Source organism: Carcharodon carcharias, chromosome 1, assembly GCF_017639515.1.
Source record: "Carcharodon carcharias isolate sCarCar2 chromosome 1, sCarCar2.pri, whole genome shotgun sequence".
Lineage (NCBI taxonomy): Eukaryota > Metazoa > Chordata > Chondrichthyes > Lamniformes > Lamnidae > Carcharodon > Carcharodon carcharias.
Genome location: NC_054467.1, coordinates 139,229,461 through 139,249,815, shown reverse-complemented (window position 1 = coordinate 139,249,815; position 20,355 = coordinate 139,229,461). Strand labels below are relative to the sequence as shown.

At 41.0% G+C, this 20,355-nt stretch overlaps 1 protein-coding gene across 4 annotated transcripts in view; it reads right to left on the bottom strand.

Annotated features, from left to right (window-relative positions):
* Positions 1 to 2,943: 2,943 nt before the first annotated feature.
* The window catches only part of chrna9a (cholinergic receptor, nicotinic, alpha 9a), a 79,885-nt gene continuing 62,473 nt past the window's right edge, over positions 2,944 to 20,355 (bottom strand). For all 4 annotated transcript variants that reach the window (XM_041198517.1, XM_041198435.1, XM_041198473.1 and 1 more), the window contains 3 exons: positions 15,810 to 15,964; positions 6,507 to 7,039; positions 2,944 to 3,962 (listed from right to left, as the gene is read on the bottom strand). In XM_041198517.1, the coding sequence (XP_041054451.1) occupies positions 3,316 to 3,962; positions 6,507 to 7,039; positions 15,810 to 15,964 (1,335 nt within the window). In that variant the 3' untranslated portion in view covers positions 2,944 to 3,315. The remainder of the gene's footprint in view (positions 3,963 to 6,506; positions 7,040 to 15,809; positions 15,965 to 20,355) is intronic.

Here is a 20,355-nt window from a genome sequence, read left to right as displayed (position 1 = left end):
TTTGAGGAAGTAACATTTGCTGCGAATAAAGGGGAACCAGTGGACGTACTGTACTTAGATTTCCAGAGGGCATTTGATAAAGTGCCACATCACAGGTTAATGCAGAAAATAAAAGCTCATGGTACAGGAGGTAGCACATGGATAGAATATTGGAGCCTAAAAGAAAGCAGGAAGTAGGCATAAATGGGTATTTTTCAGGTTGGCAAGATGTAACGAATAGTGTGCCACAGGGATCAACGCTAGGGCCTCAACTGTTTACAATTTAAATAAGTGACTTAGAAACATAGAAACTAGGAGGAGTAGTAGGTCATTCGGCCCTTCAAGCCTGCTCCGCCATTCATTATGATCATTCAACTCAATAGCCTTTCTCCCCATATCCTTTGATCCCTTTCGCCCCAAGAGCTATATCTAAATCCTCCTTGAAAGCATACAATGTTTTGGTCTCAACTACTTCCTGTGGTAACGAATTCCACAGGCTCACCACTCTCTGGGTGAAGAAATTTCTCATCTCAGTTCTAAATGGTCTGCCCCATATCCTCAGACTGTGACCCCTGGTTCTGGACTCCCCCACCATCGGGAACATCCTTCCTGCATCTACCCTGTCTAGTCCTGTTAGAATTTTATAGGTTCATTCTTCTGAACTCCAGCGAATATAATCCTAATCGACTGAATCTCTCCTCATATGTCAGTCCCACCATACCAGGAATCAGTCAGGTAAACCTTCACTGCACTCCCTCTATAGCAAGTACATCCTTCCTCAGATAAGGAGACCAAAACGCACACACTATTCCAGGTGTGGAATCACCAAGGCCCTGTACAATTGCAGCAAGACATGCCTGTTGCTGTACTCAAATCCTCTGGCTATGAAGGCCAACATGCTATTTGTCTTCTTTACCACCTGCTGCATCTGCATGCTTACCTTCAGTGACTGGTGTACAAGGACACCCAGGTCTCGTTGCACATTCCCCTCTCTCAATTTATAGTCATTCAGATAATGATATGCCTTCCTGTTTTTGTTACCAAAATGGATAACCTCACATTTATTCACATTATACTGCACCTGCCACTCACTCAGCTTGTCCAAATCACTGAAGCATCTCTGCATCCTCCTCACAGCTCATCCAGCTTTGTGTCATCTGCAAATTTGGAGATATTACATTTAATTCCCTCATCTAAATCATGAATATATATTGTGAATAACTGGGGTCCCAGCACTGATCCCTGCGCTACCCTACTAGTCACTGCCTGCCATTCAGAAAAAGACCAGTTTAGTCCTACTTTTTGTTTCCTGTCTGCCAACCAGTTTTCTATCCATCTCAATACACTACCCCCCATCCCATGAGCTTTAATTTTACACGCCAATCTCTTGTGGGATTTTGTCGAAAGCCTTTTGAAAGTCCAAATAAAACCACAGTCACTGGCTCCCCCTCATCATCTCTACTAGCTACATCCTCGAAAAATTCCAGTAGATTTGTCAAGCATGATTTCCCTTTCATAAATCCATGGTGACACTGTCCGATTCTGCCACTGTTTTCCACGTGCTCAGCTATTAAATCTTGGACTCTAGAATTTTCCCCACTACTGACGTCAGGCTGACTGGTCTATAATTCCGTTTTCTCTCTGCCTCCCTTTTTAAATAGTGGGGTTACATTAGCTACCCTCCAATCTGTAGGAACTGTTCCAGCGTCTATAGAATCTTGGAAGATGAACCACCAATGCATCCACTATTTCTAGGGCCACTTCCTTAAGTACTCTGGGATGTAGATTATCAGGCCCCAGGGATTTATCAGCCTTCAATCCCATCAATTTCCCCAACACCATTTCCCTACTAATACTGATTTCTTTCGGTTCCTCCCTCTCACTAAACCCTGTGTTCCTCAATATTTCTGGTATGTTATTAGTGTCCTCCTTTGTAAAGACAGAACCAAAGTATGTATTTAGTTGATTAGCCATTGTTTTGTTCCCCAATATAAATTCCCCTGTTTCTGACTGTAAGTGACCTACATTTGTCTTCACCAATCTTTTTCTCTTCACATACCTATAGAAACTTTTACAGTCAGTTTTTATGTTCCCTGCAAGCTTACTCTTGTACTCTATTTTCCCCTTAATCAATCCCTTGATCCTCCTTTGCTGAATACCTTAGATGAAGGGATGGTTGCCATAATTGCTGATGAAACAGATAGGTAGTAATTTGTGAAGAGGATATAAGGAGGCTACAAAAAGATATGGGTAGGTTAGTGAGTGGACCAAGATCTGAGAAATGGAGTATAATATGGGAAATCATTCATTTTGGCAGGAAGAATAAAAGAGAAGCATATTATCTAAATGGTGAGAGATTGCAGAGCTCTGAGATGCAGAGGGATTTGGGTGTCTTAGTGCATGAATTGCAAAAGGCTAATGTGCAGGTACAGTAAGTGATTAGGAAAGCTAATAGAATGTTATCATTTATTGCGAGGGGAATTAAATACAAAAGTAGTTATGTTATGCTTCAATTATACAGAGCACTAGTGAGACCACATCTGGAATACTGTGTACAGTATTGTTCACCTTATTTAAGGAAAGATGTAAATGCATTGGAAGCAGTTCAGAGAAGGTTTACCAGGCTAATGCCCAGAATGGATGGGTTGCCTTATGGGGAAAGGTTAGATAGACTAGGCTTGTATCCGCTGGAGTTTAGAAGAGTAAGAGGTGACTTGGTAAGCAAGGTTAGCAGGGGTAGATGGGATGCAGATGAGGTTACCATCAGATCTGCCATGATCTTATTAAATGGCAGAGCAGGCTCAAGGTGCCAAATGGCCTACTCCTGCTACTTGTTTGTCTGTTCGTATGATGCTACCTGGGCTGGTCAACCATTATTTCACTTAGCTCCATAAACCAAGTGACAATCCAAAAGTATTTACAGGAGTAGTTAAGTAACAATATTAGGTACACAATAGCAAAGAGACCAGTAAAATATTTTTAGTTCAGCAAACATTTGAGAGTTGCATGTTTTAAGACTCCACAAAGAGGAAACTGCTGCTGGCGACATCTATTATATTACAACTAACTAAATAATGTGGTCCTGCATTATAAAACCAGATTTGACATCTGAAAGACAATACAACCTATTGACCTAAGTTGAATGTAGAGAGCGGGTGGATTCTACATTCAGGTTTGTAAAAACTGAAATAATTTTAAAGGGTTCATTGACTTAACAGGCTGAGTTATAAGGCTATCCACTTCCAAACTTCACTAGCACCAAAGTATAAAACTGCTATACTATAATAGTTAAAATTGAGTATGCAAGTAAACATTATATAAGATGTGAAAATAAAGTTATGTTGCTTTTCCTACAATTAAAATGCTCATAAAAAACACCATTAAAAAGAAAATCCACATGAAGAAACGATCCATTACTTTAGCTACTTTCTTCCATTCAGCAGATTTAGCATTGGTTGCTTTTTGCTCTCTAAAACAATTGGCTATAAATTCAATATTTTTCACCACCCTGCCTCGATGCAAATAACAGAAACAGGAGGACATGTTAAGATCCTCTTCACTGACACAACTGCCCCCTATGCTTCCATCAAAATGCTCATTGGGTACTTTCTGGTTGCATACTGGACACTGATGCACTGGTATTACAGACAGGGTAGCTTCTTCCTTCAGAATTGTGTTGGAGCATTGGTAATTTTTAGACAGCTGAGCCTTTATTGTTAACTCTTGCTCTTTTCTGAATTTTTCATTTGTCTTGGAATTATCCATCTGTAGTCTATAGTCATTTTTATCATCTTTTTGCACCACTGTGCAAGTTTCACCAATATCATACACAAAAAAGATCTTTGACATGTATTGCAATATGATCACTTTTGCCCATTTTGGAACTGGTTTGGCTTCTGGCCCACAGTGATGAATATTCATGATGAAAATTGTCAGTGCAGTAGAGGCAGTGATCATTGTCATTGTTGCTATGTAGTATTTACCTGAAGGATAAAGAGAAACAAATATTGGAATGATTTAAAGATTTCATTGCAAAACTCAAAATGCATAACTTATTTTAGGTCCAGGCACAGAATTAAGAAAAGGTTATTTGATTCATAAAAGCTGTTGTCTCCACAGACGGTGTACACAATTTATTCTTTTGGTGCATTCTACCCAATACTCAATCTGTTGAGGAGCAAAACTACCAAAATAAAACTCATTTATTCAAATGGCTTCCAAAGCCAGATGATGTACTAATTTCCACCAATTTCGTTTGAACACCCCATGCCTCTCTTCCTTGAATGAAAACAAACTTGATCTATTGTGTCTTTTATACAGGAGTTACTTTGTTTTTGCCAGTTTCTACCCTCTCTCCCAAAGAGATGGACTCCTTCTTGGGTTTCTGCTCAAAGACAGCAGCCACTTTTCAGTGCCTAGCCAGGTGTCTGTTAGTCAAATTTAGTTTGAAACATTTCTCCATGGATAGCTTGTATGTCATTAGCAAATTTATCAAGCAGGTGGGTCAAAGGGGCATGCGGCAGATGTCAGGTTGATAATACAAGTTAGAGAGTTTTCCACTTCCGCTCTGAACTAAGAGAAGCATAGAAAGAGTTTGAGAAGAGACTGGCAGCCGACAAAAAGAGTAAGAAAAGTGTTAACAGATTGAGTGGGAGTTCAGAACATTGTTTGTTACATTGGAACTGGAAGTGTACAATACTTGCTAATTTTATGATACTGCTGAATTGGAAAGAACAATTTATACTGAAAGAGAACAGTTAGTCATAGCACACTGATCAAAGCCAGACAGGTAATCACAGAAGGACAAGAAGTCCTTCTATGGCTAATGCAATAGAAAAAATTTGAGAATACACTAACCAACCAGCAGCCAATCATACACCCAACTAACCAATCCACATCCAGAAGAGGATTGTGCATGAGCCCTTTCAAAAACTGTATTTTGTATGTAAACTCCTGCAAGTCCGACACAGGAGTGCTCAAGAAAGAAGGCAAGTATCAACAAGGTGAACTCCAGTGAACCAAACAGGAAGATGTCAGTCAAAGATCACTCCTAAGTGACTTACAGCCATCTCAGGTCAACCACCAGATGAGTAACAATAATTTAGTTGAAGCTGTTTTCTTTAAAATTCCCAGTAAAGGTGTCAGAGTGAGTCAGTCATAACTCTCGGTCTCCAAACTTAAAAGGGGAAAAAAATCACCCCCAAATTTTGCTAATCAGGCAGGAGACTAAAGTAATTGACAACAGCTAAATCCGACAAGATTAGTGACTAGATAATCACTTAAAAAAAATTGGTGTGTTAGAACCTTGGGTTGAGGAAATAGCTGAAGGTGAGAAAGGCTGGGTTCTCTCACCAAGGCCCAATGAATGAAAGTCATTTGGCTTCTGGCAAATAAGGTGCAAGTCCAAAGACAAGAGGGGAAAATTTAGACAACTGGTGTTCGAGAAGGTGGAACTCCAGAGGAAAGCTGGTGACAGAGAAGCGGTAGTAAATAAGTTAATGAGCAATCTCACAGAGGAACGCGATAAGTTAAAATGTGAAAGGGATAAAATGGGAGTGTGTGGAATCGTGGTGTGAAATGTCACTTGACAAAATGCAAGTTGAAGTGCAATTAATGCAAGGAGGAGAATAAGTTTAATGTAGAGGGGGTGGAGAGAACAGAAAAGGAAGAAGTGAAAGATTAAAAGCTGTCTTTAGGGTATTGCGAAATGACTCTCAGTAAAATAAGCCATCAGCAGTGAGGTCCAAATTTGGGAATTGAGGTAGCAGTCGAGTACAGCACAGGGGACTGAGTACCTAATGAATCCAGGGGATGGGGAGTCTGATGATGGTCCCCAGCATGGGAGCTGCAGGCCCCCGCCATACTCCTGAGCCCCGAGATTGAAACACGTCAGAACCAATGGCCCCAATGAAACAAAAGTTCCCCCGACAAGGGACCCGAGAATTACATAATAATTATGAAGTACCTTACTCCAATGCTCAATTGATAGAGTTAGTAAGAGACATGGCCAAGATCGGGACGAGAGATGATCCTCGCCATCACTTGGCAGGACAAGGTCACCAAGTCAGAGGTCTTGGAGTGTGCTAATTCCATCAGCACACAGTTATTGCTAAGCCAATGCCCATTCCACTACTGTAACCCTGCCAGGTGTTTGACAGAAAGTTTTAGACACAAACAGTATCTCTTTCAAAGTTACAGCAACACAGTGAAATAAACCAAGGAAATTAATCCCCAAATGGTGCAAATGTGAAAAAAGTTATGGGTTGCTTCTGCTACACAATAACTAAAGAGGCCCACCTGGAAACAATGTTAATGATGATCACATATGCAAGTCTAATTTAAAAACCTAATTTGAAATAAATTTTATGAAAAGCAGTAACAGCCTGCACAGGGTGATGTATTTTGTCACAAAATACATTGTACTTCTGAAATTTGGAAAGTTTCTAAGTGTAATTACTTTCCAGCCCATAATTTTGAGCATAACCATTCACTGACAACTTTACTGATGCTCAAGGCTGGTCACTTACCAATCAGTGGAACACTTTCAGATGGAGGCATGCTTTCTGCAACCATCAGCTGAAACACAGTCAATGCTAGGAGCACAGTCACACCAAGAGATACCTTCTCTCCAGAATCAGCTGGTAGGTAAAATCCTAATGGTGCTAGGAATGAGATCATTACACATGGGATCAACAAATTAAAAATGTAAAAGGAAGACCTCCTTTTGAGGATTAATGTATAGGTGACATCTGGGTAAGGATCTGAACAACACCCATATGTTATTATATTCTTTGTTGCTGGCATTCCATGTACTTCCCATTCTACATTCTCCACAAAATCAGTCAGGTCTCCACTGTCAAGTCCATTTGTGATGTCAACCTGATTTCCATTGTAGGTCCAAGAGCCAAAAGTAAGATTGCATCTCTGATCATCAAATGGGAAGTAAGCCACATCCACTACACAAGAGCTCTTCGTAATCGCTGGAGCATCCCACGTAATCTGCCCATCATATCTTAACACCACATTAGTCTCCTTGGATCCTGTAGATTCATCATCAGCTCTAAAATAACAAGTTACCAAAGCATCCATGGCAGTCAGTTACAAAAGGATCTTAAGAAAATATTCAGTCATGTCATAAGTACAAATGATAACAGCCACCTAAAAATTAACTACAGTACTTGAGCTACTTAGCCCTTTTCAGTTTCTGCCCTCCCTCATTCTCTCCTGAAGGAATTTCTTCCTTGCAGCATTATTGTTTCTTGAGCAAAGTCTTCTGCTGAAATCTGGCCCATGGAATCATTCTTGTTAAGCTACTCAATACCTTTCTCCAACTGTAAAACTGCTTTTTAAAATGTGGTTGTAATGTTGTTTCCTTTAAGCAAATAGCATGGATATTCATCTTCACCGCTGGGTGACAATCTGGCTGAGCAGTTCAGCCAACCTTCACAGAACCAGCCTTATTTTCATTCCACTGATTTCAGTGCTGCAAATGTCAGCAGCTTACATAATGGGTGGGTAATCTGCTCTGCCAATTTATAACCCAGGCAGTGAAGATGAAAACCTGTTCGCCCACTGCCTTGCTTCCACAAATATTCCGTTTAGGAAGGAAAAGCATTAAGCCTGCAAGAATCCTCCAAATTTTCAGCACCTTTTCCACCACACTGGAATTCACTAATAAAATGAAGGCAGGGTTATTATTTTGTTCATTCTTCTGTTCAGGTTTATACTGATAAAAATTTGTCTTGGACAAGTTTTGGGCCCAGAACTGACACTGCCAGGCCTTATTTCCATAACTTTGACCATCTGCTGAGTGCTATGTCTCCACAGGCAGGTTCACAGCTTGGAAAACAAATTTTGTGCCACTTGCCTTGCCAGCAATGGTGCCCAGGTATGTGCCAGGGGTTAGCGGGAGGGGAAGGCAGTGGTATGATGGCCAATCGCAGCTGGCCAGAATGCAGTGCAGCTGGGAGGAACACTCCTGTTTATTACGCCTGATCCACACCTGTAAAGCCTGAGCAGAGAAGGTCTGACACCTGCTCTACTCAGAGCAACCCAACTCCCACAAGGGGTGTTAAAACAGCCATTAGGCTGTATATTAGCATATACAAGAGTCCTAATAGCTTTTTTTTCTAAAAAAAAAGGTTTTAGTCCTGGAGGTACAGGGCTGTGGTGTTCAAATCAGACCACCTTGTGCCCATTTTATAGGTATAAATCAGATGCAATAAGTTCCGATGTCTACCCACACTTACCAAAACTTTACTGCATTACTCCTAGGAAATACCTCATCCTCAGGGGAAAAGAGGAAAAAGCCAAATTTTAAATGGAAGTAAAGTAATTATTTAGGAGCAAGACTTCAAGGGTGATAATCCATCAGTCATTTGCTGGAATAGGGAAAGATAATAAGATAGGGGCTAAAGGGATGAGGCCAGGAAATGGGTTTCCATTTTAGTGTGTTGACAGCAGTTCTGGGGAAGATGGAGACTATTTTGGCAATGGGCTAGATCTGGGCAGGAAGGGAGCTAATGGATTGGTGTAATGGGGAAGTGAGGAGTCATGGAGTCATTTAAATTAGAAATGATGGGAGGTGGGGAAAGAGCAAGTACAAAAGATTTTAATGAACAACATAAATAAGCAAGAGAGTAATTTAGTAAAAAGAAGAAATAAAAGAAAAAGGATGGAGATTTAATCAGCCACTTGCAGGTGAGGAGAACAGTGAGATAAAGAAACAATGCATTAGCCTACAGAAAAAAGAGGAAAGGAATATCTTTAAGGACAAACAAAAAACAAAGCACATATTGCAATGCTCAGTTTGGGAACAAAACTGCAGCAATTAAATGAAAAGGTGTAGATTTAATAGACGTAACAGAAACATGGGGTAGAATTTTTCCTATGGCAGGTGGGCTGGAACGGGCGCTGAGCCGATTGCCACCCGCGATCAGCTGCGCACCACCATTTTACACAGGCAGGCCAATTAAGGCCCACCCAGCATAACGTGCAGCTAGTTAACTCTGCAGGCGAGGGGAGGAGGGAGAGTCGCATGTGCGCAAAGAGTGCAGAAATCGCCCTGAGGCACAGAGCTGCCTCATGGAGATTTAAGCTGATAATAAAGCTTTTTAATAAATGAAGTAGAAAATTATTTATACGTGTCCCCTCATGTGACAGTGTCACAGGAGCTGGGATATGATTGTGAATTTTGCAAAATTTATTTAATTATTTTATAAAACCTTCAGGAAACCTCATCCCACTTGTGGATGAGGTTTTCTGAAAAACACAAAGGCCGCTTGGGCTCTTCACCTGCCCAATCTCAAGGTTGGAAGGACAGCGTTGTTAACAACTTTAATTACTTTTTCAATGGGCTTACTAGGCCGTTGACAGTTCGGCAGGCGCACATTTGCAGAACAAAATATCAGAATGACGTGTGACAATGTTGGGATGCACACCCAATGTCATTGCACATCATTTTACACGTCAGTGTGTCGCACCCAACCCCTGCACGCTGATGGCAATATTCTGCCATGGGTATTCACTGGCTTATATTGGGTTATAATATCTGTAGAAGACACAATACAAATGAAGAGATAGGAAGGTGACAATATTGGTGAAGGAGAGAGATGTTCTAGATTTAAATTACTTGCTCATTGACAGGGAGGGGCATGGAATTCCTAAAATGGGTTCATTACTTCTTTGGACAAGCCATTAAGCAAGAAATTAATGGAACTTTTAACAAAGTATTTTAACACTTGTGGGGGACATTAATCTTGATATTGACTAGAATCACAGAACTTTAACAGCACAGAATGAGGCCATTCGGCCCATCGTGTCTGCACCAGCTCTCCAAATCAGCATTATGGCATAGTTCCATTGCCCTGCCTTTTCCCCATGCCCTTGCATATTGTTTCTATTCAAATAATCATCCAATGCCCTCAAAAGCCTTGACTGAACCTGCCTCCTCCACACTTCCAGGCCCATACCTCTCGTAGTGAGAAAGAGTTTTTGCTCATGTCACATTTGCTTCTTTTGTAAATCACTTTAAATCTGTGCCCTCTCTTTCTTGATATTTTTACAAGTGGGAACAGCTTCTCCCCATCTACTCTGTCCAGCCCCTTCATGATTTTGAACTTTCAAATCTCCTCTTAGCCTTCTTCTCTCCAAGGAGTACAGTCCCAAACTCTTCAATCCATCTTCATAACTGAAGGTTCTCATCCCTGGAACCATTCTTGTAAACCTCTTCTGCACTCTCTCCAAATGTGTTCACATCCTTCCCATAATGTGATACCCAAAGCTACACACAATACTCCAGCTGAAGTTAACGAGTGTCTTACATAAATTCGGCATAACCTCCATGCTTTTGTACTCAATGCCCCTATTAAGGAAGCTTAGGATATACATGCTTTATTAACTGCTCTCTCCACCTGTCCTGCCACCTTCAATGATCGATGCCCATAAACACCCAGGTCTTTCTGCTCCTGCATCCTCTTCAAAATTTCACCCCTTATTTTATATTGTCTGTCCACGTTTTACTTGCCAAAATGTATCACCTCACACTTCTCTGCATTGAACTTAATCTGCCACCTATCTGTCCACTCCACCAAATTGTCTATGTCCTTCTGAAGTTCTACACTGTCCTCCTCACAGATTACAACACTCCCAAGCTTCATATCATCCGCAGACTTTGAAAGTGTCCTTTGCACACCAAGATCTAGATCATTAATATACATCAGGAAAAGCAAGGGCCCCACAGCCGACCCCTGGAGAACTCCACTGCAAACCTTCTTCCAGCCCAAAATGTATCCATTGACCATTACTATCTGCTTCCTATTTTTCAGCCAATTTTGTATCCAAGTTGCTACTGTCCCCTTTATTCCATGAGCAATAACTTTTCTCAAGTCTGTTGTGACTAGCAAATCAATTTGGCAAACAGTCTGGAAGAAGAGTTTGTAGAATGCGTTCGCAACTGTTTCATGGGACAATACATTGTGAAACCAACTAGGGACAAAACTATCCTTGATCTAGTATTTTGAGGCAGGGTTAATTAGCGATCTCATTGCAAAAGATCCTCTGGGGAAAATAATCATAATACAATTGAATTTCATATTAATTTTGAGGCTGATATATTCCAACCACAAACAAAAATCTTAAACATAAATAAAGCCAATTGTAAAGGTATGATGAAAGAGCTGGCCAAAATTGATTTTGAAAATACACTAAAAGTTGTGGCAGTAATGAATCAGTGGGAAACATGTAATAAAACAATGCATAATGTTCAGGAGAAATAGATTCCATTAAAATACAAAAACTCAGAAGGATCCATCCCTGGCTTGCTAGGAAACTTTACGATAGTTTAAGATGAGAAGTTTATAATGTTGTAAGGAATAGCCGTAAGCTTAATGATTGGGAGTGCTTTAGAAACCAGCAGATGGTAACCAAAAAGTAGATAAGTATATAAAAAAAAAGTAGCTAAAATAAACATTGGTCCCTTAGAGACAGAGTCAGGAGAAATGATCATGGATGGGTGGAGGGGATGAGGAAATAGCAGGGATGTTGAACAAAGATTGTGTGTCGGTCTTCACAGCGAGACACGCAAATTACATAACAGAAAATAGAGGGTAACCATGGGCGGGTGAGGAGGCTAATAAGAGTGAGGGACTTATGATAATTAATATCAATAGAGAAAACGTATTTGAGAAACTTAAGGGACTAAAAGCAGACAAATCCCCAGGGCCTGATGGCCACATTCAGGAGTTCTAAAAGAGGTAGCTGCAGAGATACGCTGGATGGTTTACCAAAATTCCAAAATTCTAGACAGAAAATTAGAAGTGAACATTATTCAAGAAAAAAATGTGAGGGGAAAAAATATCAGGGAACTATAGGCCAGTTAGTCTGGGAAAATGCTGGGAGTCTTAACAATGCACTTAGAAAATCATAGTATGATCAAAGTCAATATGATTTGATAAGTGGGAAAGGTGCTTGACAAGTTTATTAGAGTATGTAACTAGTAGATAGATAAAGGGGAGTTAGCAGATGTAGTATACTTAAATTTCCAAGGTTTTCAATAAAGTCCCACACAAAAGAGGCTGAATTTTCTTGCGATGGCAGAAGCCCCACTGCCAGGGCCAAAAGGGGGACACATCCTCACATCAAGACAGATGACGGTATATTTCCAGCAGTGGAAATTAAGAGGTCTCCACCTGGGCGGCTGTCCAATTAAACACAATGGCTCACACCCAAGGGCTGCCGGATTTTTGGTCTCTTGGGAATCAAAGGATATGAGCAGCATACAGGGAAATGAGATAGGGGCAGAAGATCAGCCATGATCGCATTGAATGGTGGAGCAGACTTGAGGGGCTGTATGGTCTATTCCTGCTTCTATTTCTTGCGTTCTTCTGTAGTGTCTTCATATGCCTTCAAGAGAAGGGTTGTTGCCTGATCTAGTATTGACTAACAAAATAGAGCAAGTTTTTTTTTTTAATTCATTCTTAGGATGTGGCTCTCCCTGGCTGGGCCAGCATTTACTGCCCACCCCTAATTACCCTTGGAGAAGGTGATGGTGAGCTGTCTTCTTGAACTGCTGCAGTCCATATGGTGTAGGTACACCAACAGTGCTGTTAAGGAGGGAGTTCCAGGATTTTGACCCAACAATAGTGAAGGAAGGGCGATATATTTCCAAGTCAGGATGGTGAGTGGCTTGGGGAAAATTTGCAGGTGGTGGTGTTCCCATGTATCTGTTGCCTGTTGGTATTAATTTTCTAAAACTCGCTAGGTTCTGGAAAGGTTCCATCGGATTGGAAAGTAGCAAATATAACCACTCTATTCAAGAAGGGAGGGAGGCAGAAAACAGGAAACAAATCGGCCAGTTAGCTTGACATCTCTCATGGGGAAGTTGTTAGAATCAATCATTATGGAGGTTATAGCTGGTCAATTAGAAGTGCTCAAGGCAATCGGGAAGAGTCAGCATGGTTTTGTGAAAGGAAAATCATGTTTAACTAATGTATTGGAGTTTTTTTGAAGGAGTAACATGCGCTGTGGATAAAGGGGAGCCTGTGGACATACTGTACTTGCATTTCCAGAAGGCATTTGATAAGGTGCCACATCAAAGGTTATTACAGAAAATAAATGCGCATGGTGTAGGGGGTAACATATTAGCAAGGATAGGAGATTGGCTGACTGGCAGAAAGCAGAGCGTATGCATAAATGGGTCTTTTTTGGATTGGAAGGATGTGACAAGTGGAGTCCCACAGGGGTCTGTGCTGAAGCCTCGACTTTTTACAATTTACATCAATGACTTAGATGAGGGGAGCAAAGACATGGTAGCTAAATTTGCAGATGACACAAAGATAGGTGAGAAAGTGTGCTGTGAAGAGGACATGAGGAGGTTTCAGATGGATATAGATGAGTTGAGTGAGTGGGCGAAGGCCTGGCAAATGGAGTTTAATGAGGGAAAATTGAAGTTGTTCACTTTGGCAGGAAGAACAAAAAAGCAGAGGATTACTTAAATGGAGAACGGCTGCATAATTCTGAAGTGCAGAGGGATCAAGGTGTTAAAATATGTGAGTCAAAGTTAGTATGCAGGTACAGCAAGTAATTAAAGCTAATGGAATGCTATCCTTTATTACGAGATGGATTGAACATAAAAGTAAGGATGTCACACTTCAGTTATACAGGGCCTTGGTGAGACTGCACCTCGAATAGTGTGTGCCGTTTTGGTCTCCTTATTTAAGGAAGGATGTAAATGCATTGGAGATGGTTCGGAGGAGTTTATGAATTTGAAACCTGGAATGAGTGGGTTGCCTTATGAAGAAAGGTTGGACAGACTGGGCTTGTATCCACTGGAATTTAGAAGAGTGAGGGGTGGTTTGATTGAAGTATATAAGATCCTGAATGGCCTTGACAAGGTGGACGTTGAAAGAATGTTTTCTCTTGTGGGTGAGTCCAGACTAGGGGACACGGTTTTAAAATTAGGGGTCATCCTTTTAGGACAGAGACGAGGAGAAATTTTCTCTGAGGGTAGTGCGCCTTTGGAACTCTGCCTCAGAAGGTGGTGGAGGTGGGGTCATTGAGTATTTCTAAGGCAGAGGTAGATTCTTATTAGGCAAGGGAATCAAAAGATTTTTTGGGGTAGATGGGAATGTGCAAATTGGAACACAAGCAGATCAGCCATGAATGGCAGAGCAGGCTCGAGGGATGAGTGGTTGCCTCCTATTCCTAGTTCTTTATGATCTTATGCCCTTGTCCTTCTAGATGATAGTGTTTGTGGGTTTGGAAGGTGCTGTCTAAGGAGTCTTGTTGAGTTTTTGCAGTGCATCTCGTAGATGGTACACATTGCTGCCACCATGTGTCAGTGGAAGTGGAGGGAGTGAATGTTTGCGGATGGGGTGCCAATCAAGCAGCTGCTTTGTCCTGGATGGTGTTGAGCTTCTTGAGTTTTGTGGGAGCTGCACTCATCCAGGCAAGTGGAGAGTATTCCATCACACTCCTGACTTGTGCCTTTGGGGAGTCAGGAGGTGATTTACTCACCGCAGGATTCCTGGCCTCTGACCTGCTCTTGTAGCCACAGCATTTATATGGCTAGTCCAGTTCAGTTTCTCGTCAATCAAAACCCCCAGGATGTTGATAGGTGAGGGAATCAACAATGGTAATGCCATTGAATGTCATATTGTCCAGGTCTTGCTGCATTAGGACATGGACTGCTTCAGTATCTGAGGAGTCATGAATGGTGCTGAACATTGTGTAATTATCAGCAAACATCCCTAATTCTAGCTTATGACAGAAGGAAGGTCATTGATGAAGCAGCTGAAGATGGTTGGGCCTAGAACAGTACCCTGAGGAACTCCTACAATGATGTCCTGGAACTGAGATGATTGACCAGCAACCAGAACCTCTGTGCTAGGTATGACACCAACCAGTGGAGAGCTTCCCCTCCCCCTACTACCACCCTTCCAGCCGATTCCCATTGACTCCAGTTTTGCTAGGGCTCCTTGATGCCACACTCAGACAAGTGTGGCTGAACACCTTTGGAGACATATTGACAATTTAAGATTTTAAAATAAAATAGAATAGGAAAAATAATTAGTACAGAAGCAACGATACAAGATTGGAATAGGAGAGATTTTAGAAAGATCTGAGTTAAAGTCAAAAGACAAATTAACAGAACTATACACCAACAAACGGGAATTTTTTTTTAAACTGCAAAGTTTCAGAATTAATATACAACATTAAAAATGGAGACTACTCTAACATGCATATTGGTTTAGATAAATAAAGTGGTTAAAAATGAGCAAAGATTGAAATGTGCTGATGGGGCCTGTATGTGAAGATAAAGATCGAAGAAAAAGGAAATAAGGACAACAATTAAGTAAAGGATAAGGAAAGGAGAGGAGAGAATCTATAAAAACCAACTGTAGTGTATTTTACAAATAGATTGATAAAAAAGTTAAATGGGAGGTAGGGCCCCCAAGCCTGAATTGCACATACCCCTTTAATTTGAGCAATTATCCTTATTTTATTTAAAAGTACACACAAATACAAAACCAGTCGAACTAATCTGCTATAAATAAATTATACTAACTACACATACATTTGTTATAGGAAAGTGAAAATACAGATTGTTCCTGTGTTGTCAAAGTGCACATGAACAGCGAATTGCAATTTAAGGAAATGGTTATAATAAATAATCATTGTCAGTAAAATTTAATTGAAAAACAATTACTTTAATTTATATAGCACTTCTCGAAGGACATCTCAAAATGCTTTACAGCCAATGACGTTCTTTGGAAGTGCAGATACTGTTGAAATGTTGTAATTGTTGATAAAGAAATTGCATTTCAACTTACTTGTTATATAGAACAATATCAGGTCTCCACACAGAGCTACTGGGTATTCGTATAGCATCAAGTCCATCATATTTGTCTCGGTCCCACTTAAGGAAAGCATCAAACCAGATTTGTCGAATCCAAAGGTAAGCAGTCAAAATTTGGTTCCTTTCGTCCTACAAGCATGAAAAATAAAATTACCTCAAAAATAAATTGAATTAAAATTCTATTGCAATTTTATTTCATATTGTCCCTCAAGCTACAATCAACTTCTCTATCTTAAATATTGCTGAAAGAGAGACATGCTGTCAAACCTTTTTGCCTTGCACACATCAGGACAGTTTCCTCAAGGATACCAAATTTCAAAGGGAACTATTTATACTGGATGAGAAGAGTGTGCTGATTAGTTGGAAAATGGGCTCTGACTGGTAGAGACGTTGCTGTGGAGAATGCACCTGGGAACAAGTAGCCACCAAGGTTTTGTTTAAATTCAAACCAGGCAGGTAGACTCTAATTGGTCAAGGCATTACCATGGGGAATGAACCAAGTAATGGCTGTCCCCCAAGCTTTTGTTTAGTCGAAAAAGACATGTTCTTTGTTTGCAAAGGACATGCCTCTGTATGTGATTATATGCAGCTTCTAGCATGCATAAGTGAGCCACATTGCAAGCCTGACATAATCTCAAATTGGGTGTTTGTGCTAAAAATTAAACTATCAGGATTGTTTAGTAAGTATTGTCCAACCATGGAATTACATCTATACTATATTTTGTTGAACACTATATTTTGAATTTTGCCAGCATGGGCTGTTTGAGTATGGTCAATATTTTGCCTGGTGTGAACAACCAAAGGGACATGCTGTTTGGTACGATCCACCAATCATTGGGACGTACATCTTACAAACCTGGCATCACACCGGCATTGAAATTCATTTACCACATTACTTATTTGTGGGGTAGGCAGATGTCTTTTGGCTTGATGGCAGCATCCTGTTAGTGGAGAATACTACTTGTGTTGCTACTACACAGAGCCTTCATGTCAGGCTGCTACTAAGCATCAATCATCATAGCTGGGAGTCACTAGATGATGACAGGAAAATGGTGACACCACTTATGGGCTGGAGTGCACCACCACAATGGCCAGTGGACAGCTGCTTGGCAGCCACCAATGTCGATAACAATGACCCACAATGATACTTGGAAGCTCCGTGTTGTAGCACTTGAGGCACAACCTGCCTTTCAGGGATCAGTCTCTTCAGCCATCAGCAAAGGTGTGTCGTATGAAGACACCATCTGAAATTGATTGGTTGCAGCGTGTCCATCATTTTTCATAGATGGAAGGAACACGACGACGACAACTCAGGTACAAAAAGTAAGCAAGAAAAGTAATAATAATAATTCAAATGGAATGTTGGCCTTTATTTCAAGGCAGTTGGAATTCAACAGTGAGGACATGATGTTTCAGTTGTACAGGGTTATGGCCAGGTCCCCAGCTGGAGCGCTGTGTTCAGATTTTGGCACCAAACCAATAGTATTCTTAGAATTGGTATCTCTCAGATTTAATGGGAGGTTTGCTGGGGATATGCGGGTTGAAGGTTTCAGAACCTTCACATTTAAAAGATCTGATCAAGGTGTTTAAAATATTAAAATAAATTCAGTAAGGCTGGTAGAGAATCTATTTCATCTAATGGGGAATCCAGAACAAGGAGGCGTAATCATAAAATAACAGCTATCCCATTTAGAGATCAAATTGGACAGTACTTTTCCATACAAAGTGCAATGGAAATCTGGAACACTGTGGCAAAACTGTGGATGCTGCGATAATTATAATTTTTGGGATTGAGAGAACAATACACTTTTGTTGGAAAAGATTTACATTTATATTGCGCTTTTCACAATGACCCAACATCTCAAAGTGCTTTACAGCCAATTAGGTGCATTTTTTTTTAAAAAAAGTGTTGTCACTGTTGCAATGTAGTCAATTTGCACACACCAACTCCCACAGACAGCAATGCAATAGTCACTAGATAATCTGTTTTTGTGATGTTGATTTGAGGGATAAATACCAGCTAGGATATCACAAATGAAAACAGAAAATGCTGAAAAAACTCAGCAGGTCTAGCAGTATCTGTGAAGAGAGAAACAGAGTTAATGTTTCAAGTCCATATGACCCTTCTTCACACTCTGAGGGTCAGATGCTGTTAGACCTGCTGAGTTTTTCCAGCATTTTCTGTTTTTGTTTCAGATTTCCAGCATCCGTATTATTTTATTTTTATCACCAGGACATCTCCCCTGCTGTTCTTCAAAATAGTGCTACAGGATGTTTTAAATCTATGCAAACAGGCAGATGGGGCTCTCCGTTTAATGTCTTATCTGAAAGATGGCACCTCTAATGGTACAATACTTACACAGTATTGCACTGATGTGTCAGCCTTGCTTTTTGTGCTCAAGGACTTGAACCCGGAACTTTGTGGATCAGAGGCAAGAGAGTGAGGCTCAGCTGATAGACTTGAGTAATGAAGGATATGGATCAGATGTGATCAGATTGAATGGCAGAACAGGCTCAAAGGGCTGAATGGCTCACTCCTGTTACCAATGATATTTTATAAATATTCAATGCATAATATGATTTGGGACTTTAACATTGACATCTTTGTATTCAATGATAAGATTACTCAATTTTTAGTCTTTTGTGCCTTTTTAAAACAGATTAGAATTTAGCTTCTCAAGCTCAATATGAATTAAGCTCAAATAGCAATCCGTATATTGTTTCCCAGACCTGCGAGAGACACTCTTCTGAAAGTGAATTTAAAAAAAAACAGCAGCTGATTGGTGAGTAAATCCTGGTGAGTTTTTTTTTCAATCTATTAAAGTAATTCATTGCTTAATACTGAGGTAGGAGCTAAGAAAGTATAGAGTAGTACTATACAAGTAGAATTAGTCAAGAAACAAGGTTCCTAGCTAACACAAATAAGGCCAAGCTAGCGTATTTTTTAAGGGAGTAACTAGCTTAATTGAGAGGGACGTCGTGCCAGGAGAACTCAGACCCGTGATAATGCTCCTCCTGCAGGATGTGGGAAGTGAGGGACGCTTCCAGCATCCCTGGTGACCATGTGTACGGAAGGTATGTCCAAATGCAGCTTCTAGCTAACCGGATTTCGGAGCTGGAGCTGTGGGTGGCCTCATTGTGGAGCATCTGAGATGCTGAGCAAGTCGTGGATAGCATGTTTAGCGAGGTGGTCACACCGCAGGTGAAGATTACACAGGCAGAAAGGGAATGGGTGACCATCAGGAACAGTAAGACTTAGGAAAGTAGTGCAGGAGACCCCTGTGGTAATCCCCCTCACTAACAGATATATCGCTTTGGATATTGTTGGTGGGGGAGATGCCTCACAGGGGAGAGCAGCAACAGCCAAGTTCATGGCACCATGGGTGGCTCTGCTGCTCAGAGGGGTGGGAGGAAAACAAGTGGCAGGGATATAGTGATAGGGGATTCAATAGTTAGGGGCACAGACAGATGCTTCAATGGCCGCAAACGTGCATCAAGGATGGTATGTTGCCTCCCTGGTGCCAGGGTCCAAGATATCACAGAGCGGCTGCAGGACATTCTGGGGAGGGAAGGTAAACAGCCAGTGGTCGTGGTACACATTGGTACCAATGACATAGGTAAACCAAGGGATGAGGACCTGCAAGCTCAGTACAGGAAGTTAGGAGATAAATTAAAATGCAGGACCTTAAACGTAGTCATCTCATGATTACTCCCAGTTCCGCGTGCTAGCGAGAGTAGGAATAAGAGGATAGACCAAATGAACATGTGGCTGGAGAGATGGTGTATCCAGGAGGGATTCAGATTCATGAGGCACTGGGGCCAGTTCTGGGGAAGGTGGGACCTGTACAAACCAGACGGGCTGCACCCAGGCGGAGCTGGAACCAGTGTCCTTGCGGGGGCTTTTGCTAGTTCTGTTAGAGAGTATTTAAACTACTATGGGAGGGGGATGGGATCCCAGGAGTAGGATTAGTTAGGCCAGATTCAGATCAGAAAAATGGAGGTAGAACATTAGCTAGGGACATTGTGATGGACATAGAGTTACAGGAGAAGCAAAGTTTAAAAAGTGTCCAGCAAGGGAAATTGACAGGGTTAAACTGTTTATACTTCAACGCAAGGAGTATTACAAACAAGGTAGAATAGTTAAGGGCACATGTAGACACATGGCAGCAGGATGTCATTGCTATAATGGAGACCTTGCTAAAGGAGGGACAAAACTGGCAGCTTAATATCTCTATAACCAGAGTCTTCAGACACAATAGAGAAGGAGGTAAAAGCAGAGTGGGGTGGGGTGGCACTAATGGTTAAAGAATCAATTCCAGTTGTGAGAAGGGATGATATACTAAATGGGTCAACAAACAAGGCTTTATGGATTGAGCTTAGAAATAAAAAAAAGGGGCAGTCACACTACTGGGAGTATACGACAGACCCCCAAATAGTGAAAGGGAGATAGAAGAACAAATTTGAAGGCAAATTTCTGCTTGTAAGAACAAGAGGGCAATAATAGTAGGAGCCTTCAACTA